The following is a 12,458-nucleotide window of genomic DNA, read 5'->3' as shown; positions in this document are numbered from 1 at the left end:
CATGTTTCAACCGGAGTATTGTGAAGAGAATTCAAAACCAAGAGTTGGGTTTAGCTAGAAGCCAACAGGGCAGATGACAAATCTGCTAGGAACACAATCATTTCACTACACCCACAATAGTATCTGCTAAGTATGTGTATGTGACCAATACAATTTGATTTGATTTGAAATACGGTGGCTAGCTAACTTTAGTTTACAGTGCATTCGGGAAGTATTCACACCCCGTCACTTTTTCCACATTTTGTTATGTTACAGCCTTATTCGAAAATGTATTAAATAGTTTTTCCCCCTCATCAATGTACACACAATAGCCTATAATGACAAAGCAAAAACTGTTTTTTGGAAATGTTAGCAAATGTACATATTTTTTACATTTAAATATCATTTATACAAAGTATTCATACCCTTTACATTTTTGAAGCACCTTTGGCAGCAATTCCAGCCTCGAGTCTCCTTGGGTATGACGCTACAAGCTTGGCACACCTGTATTTGGGGAGTTTATCACATTCTTTTCTGCAGATCCTCTCAAGCTCTGTCAGGTAGGATGGGGAGCCTCGCTGCATAGCTATTTTCAGGTCTCTACAGAGATGTTCGATCGGGTTCAAGTCTGGGCTCTGGCTGGGCGGTTCAAGGACATTCAGAGACTTGTCCCAAAGCCACTCCTAAGTTGTTTTGGCTGTCGGCTTAGGGTCGTTGTCCTGTTGAAAGATGAACCTTCAGCCCTAGTATGAGGTCTGGAGCGCTCTGGAGCGTGTTTTCACCAAGGATCTCTCTGTACTTTGATCTGGTCATCTTTCCCTCGATCCTGACTAGTCTCCCTGTCTCTGCCTCTGAAAAACATCACCTTCCTGACCAAGGCCCTTCTCCCCCGATTGCTTTGGGGGAGAAGCGCCAGGCAGCCAGCTCTAGGAATAGTGTTGGTGGTTCCAAACTTCTTCAATTTAAGAATGATGGAGGCCACTGTGTTCTTGGGGACCTTCAATGCTGCAGAAATGTTTTGGGACCCTTCCCCAGATCTGTGCCTTGACACAATCCTGTCTCAGAGTTCTACGGACAATTCCTTCAAACTCATGGCTTGGTTTTTGCATTGTCAACTGTGGGACCTTACATAGACTGGTGTGTGCCTTTCCAAATCATGTCCAATCAATAAAATTTACCATAGGTGGACTCCAATCAAGTTGTAGAAACATCTCAAGGATGATCAATGAAAACAATATGCACCTGATCTCAATTTCAAGTCTCATAGCAAAGTGTCTGAATACTTATGTAAATAAGGTATGTCTGTTTTCGTTTTTAAAAAAATAGCAAAAATTTCAAAAAACTTTTTTTCACTTTGTCATTATGGGGTATTGTGTGTAGATTGATGAGATCCTTCTTTTAAATTCAATTTTGGAACAAGGCTGTAATGTAACAAAATCTGGAAAAAGTCAAGGTGTCTGATTGCACTGTAGCAACACCTTCCCCATTTGCATTCATATCTTTCCTGTATATGCTATAACCATGTATAGCTTTTACTGGATCATCAAAGGGATTATCCAAGTGTGTTTCAGAGATGGACAGAATATTATTGTTTTCTGATGTTAGTAAGTTGTCAATTGTATGAACCTTGTTTCTCAGGCTACATATGTTAATATGGGCTATGTTTTGTCCTTTTCTGGGTTGCTTGTTTGTTTTTAGTGCTATTCTGTGAGGCTGATCTGAGGTAAACATGTCAGTGACATACAATAGTCATTTACTACATTACAAATGTCTACACTGTATTTCTGATCAATTTTATGTTATTTTAACGGGCAAAGAAGTGATTTTCTTTCAAAAACAAGGACATTTCTAAGTGACCCCAAACTTTGAACGGTAGTGTACCTTAGTCGAACCACCTGTGTTCCCTTCCCTGTAGGTAGTTAGGTAGTAGGCTTCACAGCTCTTCCTTTAATTTGTGTTTCACAACAGTTGTCTTAAAGAAGAATTAAAGGGATACTTCAGGATTTTGGCAAAAAATCATCTTCCCCATAGTCAGAATAACTTGTGGATACCATTTTTATGTCTCCTTGTTCAGTATGCAGGAAGTTGGAGGTTGTTTTGTGAGCCAATGCTAACTAGCTTTAGCGCAATGACTGGAAGTCTATGGTATCTGCTAGCATTATTAGATACTGTACCATAGACTTCCGGTCATTATGTTAACGCTAGTTAGCAATTGCGCTAGCGCAAGTTATCAACTTCCTTCAAACTGCACACAGAATTAGATAAAGGGCCTCAAAATCCCGAAATATTCCTTTAACACCTATCTCTCTCAAATAATGTTTTTAATGAAACAATTTCTATTATGATTGATTGGTGACTCGTTAAGTTTATATTTATACTCTTCCCCATTCCTCATGGACATTTTTGTTGGGTTTGGGTTCAGTAAGCAAGTTCTCAGATTGCAGGCGAAAAAAACAATCTTAAAATGCCACTCCACTTTAGGCTGAGGAGGCAGCTGAACAGAGCGATGGGACTGGGGGGCTAAGAAGGCAACTGGGGGGCTGATGGGCTGAGAGGGTGGGCTGAGGGGACTGGGGGGCTGACGGGCTGAGAGGGTGGGCTGAGGGGACTGGGGGGCTGACGGGCTGAGAGGGTGGGCTGAGGGGACTGGGGGGCTGACGGGCTGAGAAGGTGGGCTGAGAGGGTGGGCTGAGGGGACTGGGGGGCTGATGGGCTGAGAGGGTGGGCTGAGGGGACTGGGGGGCTGACGGGCTGAGAGGGTGGGCTGAGGGGACTGGGGGGCTGAGTACAAGCAGCTGGAGGTTGTCTGATTAAGAATGTTCTATTGGTGTAACTTAAGTGGGATTATTAAAGAAAGAATGTGTGGTGGCTAAAGAGCCACTGAGAGATCCATTGAATCGTTTTGTGGAGTATTCGAGATTATTATTTATGATAGATATGTTTTTTTACTCCAGAAATATGGCTCAGCTTTATGTTATTTATCAGCCTACTGGTCTACTGTAGTATTAGTCATAGTAAACTCAGCAAAAAAAAGATACGTCCTCTCACTGTCAACTGCGTTTATTTTCAGCAAACTTAACATGTGTAAATATTTGGATGAACATAACAAGCTCAACATAACATGCTCAAAGAGATTGAGATCTGGGCTCTTCGCTGGCCATGGCAGAAAAGTGACATTCCTGTCTTGCAGGAAATCACACAGAGAATGAGCAGTATTGCTGGAGGGTCATGTCAAGATGAGCCTGCAGGAAGGGTACCACATGAGGGAGGAGGATGTCTTCCCTGTAACGCACAGCGTTGAGATTGCCTGCAATGACAACAAGCTCAGTCCGATGATGCTGTGACACACGCCCCAGGCCATGACGGACCCTCCACCTCCAAATCGATCCTGCTCCAGAGTACAGGCCTCGGTGTAACGCTCATTCCTTCTACAATAAACGTGAATCCGACCATCACCCCTGGTAAGACAAAACCGTGACTCGTCAGTGAAGAGCACTTTTTGTCAGTCCTGTCTGGTCCAGCGACGGTGGGTTTGTGCGTTGTTGCCGATGATGTCTGATGAGGACCTACCTTACAACAGGCCTACAAGCCCTCTGTCCAGCCTCTCTCAGCCTATTGCAGACAGTTTGAGCACTGTTGGAGGGATTGTGCGTTCCTGGTGTAACTCGGGCAGTTGTTGTTGCCATCCTGTACCTGTCCCGCAGGTGTGATGTTCGGATCTACCGATCCTGTACAGGTGTTGTTACGCGTGGTCTGAAACTGTGAGGATGATCAGCTGTCCGTCCTGTCTCCCTTTAGCGCTGTCTCACAGTATGGACATTGCAATTTATTGGCCACATCTGCAGTCCTCATGCCTCCTTGCAGCATGCCTAAGGCACATTCACGCAGATGAGCAGGGACCCTGGGCATCTTTCTTTTGGTGTTTTTCAGAGTCAGTTGAAAGGCCTCTTTAGTGTCCTAAGTTTTCATAACTGTGACCTTAATTGGCTACCGTCTGTAAGCTGTTAGTGTCTTAACGACTACTCCACAGGTGCATGTTCATTAATTGTTTATGATTCATTGAACAAGCATGAGAAACAGTGTTTAAACCCTTTACAACGAAGATTTTTACGAATTATCTTTGAAAGACAGGCTCCTGAAAAAGGGATGTTTCTTGTTTTGCTGGGTTTAGTTGTACTAGGGGTGTTGAATAAGTCCAAAAATAAAACTATTGGTGGATGTGATTGGCCAGTTGGTATACAATTATGTTATGAATCAAATTTCTTCAGGTAACATTAACTTTAATTAAGGGCTTGATTTAATCCATAATGCTGAAGTTCAGCTCCATTGTGCTATTGAAATTCTTCAGCGCTACTTATTGAATCGAGCCCTAATAAATAAATATCTTATTGGACCATATTCAGCCCAACATTTTTTTAGCATACTCAGCTATTCCTCTGTTGAATCTGCAGCCAATATGAAGCTTGTATGATATGTCTGGAGCATGTTCTCACTCACTTCACACCTTCCAGTGATGTGAAGAATCAATATTTGAGGAGGAAGAGAGACAAGGAGCTACACAAAGGGAAAGTTAAGTGCATGTCAGTCAGCACCCCAGTACATTTCCATAGCTTGTGTCAGTACATTTCCACAGTGTGTGTCAGTACATTTCTATAGCTTGTGTCAGTTCATTTCCATAGCTTGTGTCAGTACATTTCCATAGCGTGTGTCAGTACATTCCCATAGTGTGTATCAGTACATTTCCATAGTGTGCATCAGTACATTTCCATAGTGTGTATCAGTACATTTCCATAGAGTGTGTCATTACATTCCCATAGCGTGTGTCAGTACATTCCCATAGCTTGTGTCATTACATTTCCATAGCGTGTGTCAGTACATTCCCATAGCTTGTGTCAGTACATTTCCATAGCTTGTGTCAGTACATTCCCATAGCTTGTGTCAGTACATTTCCATAGTGTGTCAGTACATTTCCATAGCTTGTGTCAGTACATTCCCATAGCTTGTGTCAGTACATTTCCACAGTGTGTCAGTACATTTCCATAGCTTGTGTCAGTACATTCCCATAGCTTGTGTCAGTACATTTCCACAGTGTGTCAGTACATTTCCATAGTGTGTATCAGTACATTCCCATAGCTTGTGTCAGTACATTCCCATAGCTTGTGTCAGTACATTTCCACAGTGTGTCAGTACATTTCCATAGCTTGTGTCAGTACATTTCCATAGTGTGTATCAGTACATTCCCATAGCTTGTGTCAGTACATTTCCATAGCTTGTGTCAGTACATTTCCACAGTGTGTGTCAGTACATTTCCATAGCTTGTGTCAGTACATTTCCACAGTGTGTGTCAGTACATTTCCATAGTGTGTATCAGTACATTCCCATAGCTTGTGTCAGTACATTTCCATAGCTTGTGTCAGTACATTTCCACAGTGTGTGTCAGTACATTTCCATAGTGTGTATCAGTACATTCCCATAGCTTGTGTCAGTACATTTCCATAGCTTGTGTCAGTACATTTCCACAGTGTGTGTCAGTACATTCCCATAGCTTGTGTCAGTACATTTCCATAGCTTGTGTCAGTACATTTCCACAGTGTGTGTCAGTACATTTCCATAGCTTGTGTCAGTACATTTCCATAGTGTGTGTCAGTACATTTCCATAGCTTGTGTCAGTACATTTCCATAGTGTGTATCAGTACATTTCCATAGTATGTGTCATTACATTCCCATAGCTTGTGTCAGTACATTTCCATAGTGTGTATCAGTACATTTCCATAGCTTGTGTCATTACATTTCCATAGTGTGTATCAGTACATTTCCATAGTGTGTGTCAGTACATTTCCATAGCTTGTGTCAGTACATTTCCATAGTGTGTATCAGTACATTTCCATAGTGTGTGTCAGTACATTTCCATAGCTTGTGTCAGTACATTTCCATAGTGTGTATCAGTACATTTCCATAGCTTGTGTCAGTACATTTCCATAGCGTGTATCAGTACATTTCCATAGTGTGTATCAGTACATTTCCATAGTGTGTATCAGTACATTTCCATAGTATGTGTCATTACATTCCCATAGCTTGTGTCAGTACATTTCCATAGTGTGTATCAGTACATTTCCATAGCTTGTGTCATTACATTTCCATAGTGTGTATCAGTACATTTCCATAGTGTGTGTCAGTACATTTCCATAGCTTGTGTCAGTACATTTCCATAGTGTGTATCAGTACATTTCCATAGTGTGTGTCAGTACATTTCCATAGCTTGTGTCAGTACATTTCCATAGTGTGTATCAGTACATTTCCATAGCTTGTGTCAGTACATTTCCATAGCGTGTATCAGTACATTTCCATAGTGTGTATCAGTACATTTCCACAGTGTGTATCAGTACATTTCCACAGTGTGTATCAGTACATTTCCATAGTGTGTGTCAGTACATTTCCATAGTGTGTATCAGTACATTTCCATAGTGTGTATCAGTACATTTCCATAGTGTGTATCAGTACATTTCCATAGTGTGTATCAGTACATTTCCATAGTGTGTATCAGTACATTTCCATAGCTTGTGTCAGTACATTTCCATAGTGTGTATCAGTACATTTCCATAGTGTGTATCAGTACATTTCCATAGTGTGTATCAGTACATTTCCATAGTGTGTATCAGTACATTTCCATAGTGTGTGTCAGTACATTTCCATAGTGTGTATCAGTACATTTCCATAGTGTGTATCAGTACATTTCCATAGTGTGTGTCAGTACATTTCCATAGTGTGTGTCAGTACATTTCCATAGTGTGTATCAGTACATTTCCATAGTGTGTATCAGTACATTTCCATAGTGTGTATCAGTACATTTCCATAGTGTGTATCAGTACATTTCCATAGTGTGTATCAGTACATTTCCATAGCGTGTATCAGTACATTTCCACAGTGTGTATCAGTACATTTCCATAGCGTGTATCAGTACATTTCCATAGCGTGTATCAGTACATTTCCATAGCGTGTATCAGTACATTTCCATAGCGTGTATCAGTACATTTCCATAGCGTGTATCAGTACATTTCCATAGTGTGTATCAGTACATTTCCATAGTGTGTATCAGTACATTCCCATAGCTTGTGTCAGTACATTTCCATAGCTTGTGTCAGTACATTTCTGATATTGCAGAGTCACAGTGTTGACACTTCATAACAAAATAGTACTAAATGCTTTTAATTCCATACAGATCTTGAAAAAGACTACAGATATTGCAAATATAACTAGTCTATCTCATATACACAAAATTAATTTCTACTGAAAAGGTGGACCTTGGTCATTCTATTTGAAGTATGGAACTATTACTGGCTATTGAGATTTGGGAGAAAAAACTTTCCTATTTATATTACCCTTTGGTTTGCTCCACAAAAAGAGTGACATTTGGGTAGTGTTATTCTGTAAAAAAAAACATATTTCACCTAATATTATCATTCTGTCAGAAGGAGCAAACGTTTCAATTCATAAAAAACATGTTTTTCCTATTCAAGAGGTCAAATTAATAAAAAATGGCAATTAAAGTAACAGGGTTGACCATAACAGGATGGACAATTTTATCTTAAATCAGCTGCAAGCTTAACAAAACAAAATGTGTTAAAACATTTCTAGCCCATCTATGGGCAACAGGCTTGAAGTGTTATGCTCAACGCTAACAGTTTTTTTTTTACCACAAAACAACACTTTTTTTAACCTTTATTTAACTAGACAAGTCAGAACAAATTCTTATTTACAATGACAGCCTACACCAGCCAAAGTCAGATGACGCTGGGCCAATTGTGCACCGCCCTATGAGACTCCCAATCATGGCTGTTTGTGACACAGCCTGGATTTGAACCAGGGTGTCTGTAGTGACACTTCTAGAACTGAGATACAGTGTCTACACCACTGGGGACTGCTGTGCCACTCGGGACTGCTGTGCCACTTGGGAGCATGCTCCCTGTTCAGTATTTCTTTAAAAATATATCATTTAATAGAAATACTTTCAGCATATTAAAATGTGTCTAGTTTTACATAACGGGATTGACCTTTAAATGTGAGACAAATGTCAATTAATCACTAATGCAAGAAAATATCTCGGGCTTTACAGTGACATGGGGGGGACATTTTGGGGTTGTGTGTTATAATCTTCAGAGAAGTCAGAAAAACATGACGTGGGCCATTTCAAAATGACAATTTTTGGAACTTTAGCGAGTATTTATTCATATAAAAAATAGGATATATTACATTTTCCATGTAGTTTGTATAAAAGGGCACTTCATTTAATGTAGCAGGCTTTAAAATATCTACTTGAAATATCAAAAATATTTGTAGAATGACCCTGTTATATTCAGCCCTAAACCTCAGCTCACTAGGCTGAAGACAAGACTACATTCCAGTCTTTGACAGAGGAAAAAAAGTGCTTAGCTTCAGACAAACACGCTATTTAATGCAGGTGGTTCTCGGATGGCCCATGTCTATCCCATAGAAATATAATCTCATGCTATACTGGACGAAAATATAAACGCAACATGTAAAGTGTTGGTCCCACGTTTCATGAGCTGAAATAAACGATCCCAGATATTTTCCACATGCAAAAAAAAGCTTATTTCTCTCAAATGTGCTCAAATGTGTTTACATCACTGTTAGTGAGAATTTCTCCTTTGCCAAGATAATCCATCCACCTGACAGTTGTGGCATATCAATAAACTGATTAAACAGCATGATCCTTACACAGTTGGACCTTTTGCTGGGGACAATAAAAAGCCACTTTAAAATGTGCAGTTTTGTCTCTCAACACAATGTCACAGATGTCTCAAGTTTTGAGGGAGTATGCAATTGGTATGCTCACTGCAGGAATGTCCACCACAGCTGTTGCCAGAGAATGTAATGTCCATTTATCTACCATAAACCACATCCAACGTCATTTTATAGAATTTGGCAGTAGGTCCAATGAGCCTCACAACCGCAGGCCACGTGTAACCACGCTAGTCCAGGACCTCCACATCCGGCCTCTTCACTTGCGGGATCGTCTGAGGCAATGCTGAGGAGAATTTATGTCTGTAATAAAGCCCTTTTGTGGGGAAAAACTCATTCTGATTGGCTGGGCCTGGCTCCCCAGTGGGTGGGCCTGGCTCACAAGTGGTGACCCCATACCCTCCCAGGCTCACCCATGGCTGTGTCCTTGCCCAGTCATATGTCATATGAAGTACATAGATTAGGGCCTAATTTATTTATTTATTTCCTTATATGAACTGTAACTCTGTAAAATCTTTGAAATTGTTGCATGTTGCGTTTATATTTTTGTTCAGTATAGTTCTGTGGTCTATACATCCAATGGTATTATAAAGTACAAAGCTTGTCAAACCAAGCACCAGATTTCATGCCATTGAAATGTGTCATCCTTGCTGGATACTAGCAAGTAGGACTGAATGACATGCCTGGTTTGCAACAGGCTGGCTGCTGTATGTGTAACTTGTTCAGTCATACCAATGGTTCAAATGTCTTCATGTCTTTAATAATTTCACCATAGAAAATACTACTTATAAAATATGAACACATCACACATATGAACAGTTAAAATAAGAATTGTTCACACCAATACTTTTTTCACACTAACACCAACCTGTACTCAACATAATAAACACTTCAAACAGCCTACCCGACCGCTCGGAGGCCTCTGCATGGTCCTAAAGCACACAGTTGCCTCATTTTGTATCACATTCCAATGACAAAACCGGCAGGGGACAAAAATGCAATTTCAGAATGTGGGAGGGCATGTCACCCTGTCCCCAGTGAAAGTTGCGCCCCTGTTATTGTTTCAAATTGTTCACATTAAAAATGCTCACAGTATTACAACATGTTTGGCAATTGTTTCTGTGCAAACCCATACATTTGACTGTAAAAAGAGTAGGCCTACATGGTGTTTTTGTTTGTGAATATGCACAGCACATTGGTGCATAGCCATTGGGCTGTATCCTAAGTCCAGTTGATATGGATTCTATAACAGCAGTGCAACACTACAGTACTTTCTATTTAGAAGAGCACAGATACTTTCACGCGTTCAGGAGGTGAAACGTTCTGGGAATGTTGCAGAAAGAAATGCTTCCTATAGAGCTGACATGATTTCCAATTCCATTAGACAGAAAATAGTGTATGTTATACCAAATATATATGTATCTGAACATTCTGTTACATTGCACCCTACCAAGTATGATCCTGGTTAGAAGTCACTGATGGTGGATTGACAACAAAGCCCATAGGTATAGATATGGTCTTGGTCCTGGTCATAGAGATTTGTTCGTTACATGTGAAATTATCAGTATGTTTGCAAACATACAGCCATTTCTACAAGTTGTTCTTGGTCATTTGACACCAGTCAGACTGTATTCAGTCATAACCGAGTCAGACGAAGGTCTGCCTTGTACATCCAGGCACTCAACATATCTCACAATTCATTGAGTAATCTACAGAATATCTACAAAATATCTACAGTAAACCAATGGGATACAAAATACTTCACCATAATGACATTTAAGGGAAAAAATATCTTAAACATTTTGTGGAGCTTTAAATAAAGAGGGTTGACACACTGTCTCAAAGAATCTGCTACTGAAAGCTAAACATTAAAGGTCCAATGCAGCCGTTTTTATCTCAATATCAAATAATTGATGGGTTACAATTAAGTACCTTACTGTGATTGTATTCATTTAAAATGGTCAAAAATAAACTAAAATAGCTACTTAGCAAAGAGCAATTTCTCAGGCAAGAATTTTGCTAGGACTGTCTTGGAGTGATCTGAGTGGGGAGGAGAAAACAGAAAACTAAGCTGTTATATGCAGAGGTTTGGATCTCTCTTTCTTATTGGTCTATTAACTGATTTACCACGCTCCATCCCACCAAACAGCTCTTACACTAAAGGGGGATTATAATAATTTCCCCAATTTCACAGTATTATTCCAACCTCATAGCCTAGAAATATGTATAAAACTCAGGAAATCACGTTTTTTACTGCACTGGGCCTTTAAACAATGCAATAAACCATTGACAAGAGTATTTGTTCGTTCTTCACTTCTGAAATATTTTGGACGTAGTTCTAAGCCCTGCTCAGAAACACAGCTACAAAATACAAAAGTTATTATCACCCAGTAAGTGTTAGTTGTCAAAGGACGACTAGGGCTAATGCTAGGTACAGATCTGGCGGTCTGTCCACCAGCAGCACAGTGGCAGAGCCAGCCTGCCCTGGGGGGAGAAAGAGGGCCTTTGGTTTGTGGTGTGGCATGAACCATTGCACCAGGGGAGTGAGGTACTGTTCTGTTAAGACAGCCATGATACGTAAGGTAGGCTGTCGATCCTATAACTAGCGGGTCCAGTCAGTCTCAGGGCCGTAATGTAGCAGCTCTGCCTTGTGTCACTCTGTCTGTCAACCAATACGTCGGTCTTTACAATGACACAGTGCTGACAGTGCGCTCTCTCTTCCCACTGGCCAGGTTCCTCTTCTTACAGTAGGTGTAGAGGGCCGTCAAAGGGATACAGCAGACAGAGGAGGCTAGGAGGAGGCCGATGAAGGCTTGGGCGTAGGGAGGATACTCCGTCACCACAGACTTCCCCTGGAAGAGGGGGAAGACAATAGGACAGGCAGAGATCAACATTGTATCTGGGTGCATGAATAAAACCCAAAGCATCATATTCTGTTACAGTACTTCATAATTAATTCATGTATGACTGGTACAATCAAATCATAAAGATAAGTAATACCTTATCTTACCAGTTTTTTGGTCCGAGTGCTTGTTAGTGTAATGACAGGGTTATTGAAACAATATTGGAGATAAAAAGAGAGGCCTTACCAGTTCTTTGTTCCAGGCTTGGTATGTGGGCGTTCCTCCCTGGATGTAGTTGACGATGTAGAAGATGAATAGGGCAATGAGGAGGATGGGACTGACTCCTGCCAACATGATCTTCCAGTACCAGTTAAGACGATGACCTAACATGTCTTCTACATCCTTCTCAAACCTGGAGAGGGAAAGGTTGCAGGAGCATTGACATGAGGACTCTGTCTATTAGGGCAGCACCCCGCACCGCTCTGATTCAGAGGGGTTGGGTTGAATGCAGAAGACACATGCATTCAGTTGTGCATCTCACTAGGGATCCCCTTTCCCTTCCCTAATATACTTTCATATATTTTGTACGGGCAAAAGACAACCATGGTATTTTAGTTTAAACATTCATTCAACATTCAAAGGAAATTGCTTATATGCTTCATAAGCCATTTTGCTTTTAATAAACAGTACAAGCCCAACTTAAAAAACTACAGTACAACCAAGTCAAAAGCCTGAGAGAAGAGTGAAAGGAATGTGAGGTATTTGTGGAGGATTATGCTAAGTGTTGTTTGGCATTACTGGTCACAATACAGCTTTTATGAGGTACTTTATAGATTTAACTCTACTGGCTGCTAACACAACAGCAGTAGAAACTGT

At 40.6% G+C, this 12,458-nt stretch overlaps 1 protein-coding gene across 1 annotated transcript in view; it reads right to left on the bottom strand.

Annotated features, from left to right (window-relative positions):
- Positions 1–8,178: 8,178 nt before the first annotated feature.
- The window catches only part of LOC110539196 (sodium- and chloride-dependent transporter XTRP3), a 29,720-nt gene continuing 25,440 nt past the window's right edge, over positions 8,179–12,458 (bottom strand). The window contains exons 11-12 of the mRNA XM_036943660.2: positions 11,829–11,994; positions 8,179–11,591 (exon numbers count right to left, since the gene is read on the bottom strand). Coding sequence (XP_036799555.2) covers positions 11,424–11,591; positions 11,829–11,994 — 334 coding nt within the window. The 3' untranslated portion in view covers positions 8,179–11,423. The remainder of the gene's footprint in view (positions 11,592–11,828; positions 11,995–12,458) is intronic.

The sequence above is a fragment of the Oncorhynchus mykiss genome, chromosome 2 (genome assembly GCF_057628025.1).
Source record: "Oncorhynchus mykiss isolate SJ-2025 chromosome 2, ASM5762802v1, whole genome shotgun sequence".
NCBI lineage: Eukaryota > Metazoa > Chordata > Actinopteri > Salmoniformes > Salmonidae > Oncorhynchus > Oncorhynchus mykiss.
The sequence above is the reverse complement of the archived record's forward strand: the minus strand, read 5'-3'. Positions and strand labels throughout refer to the sequence as shown.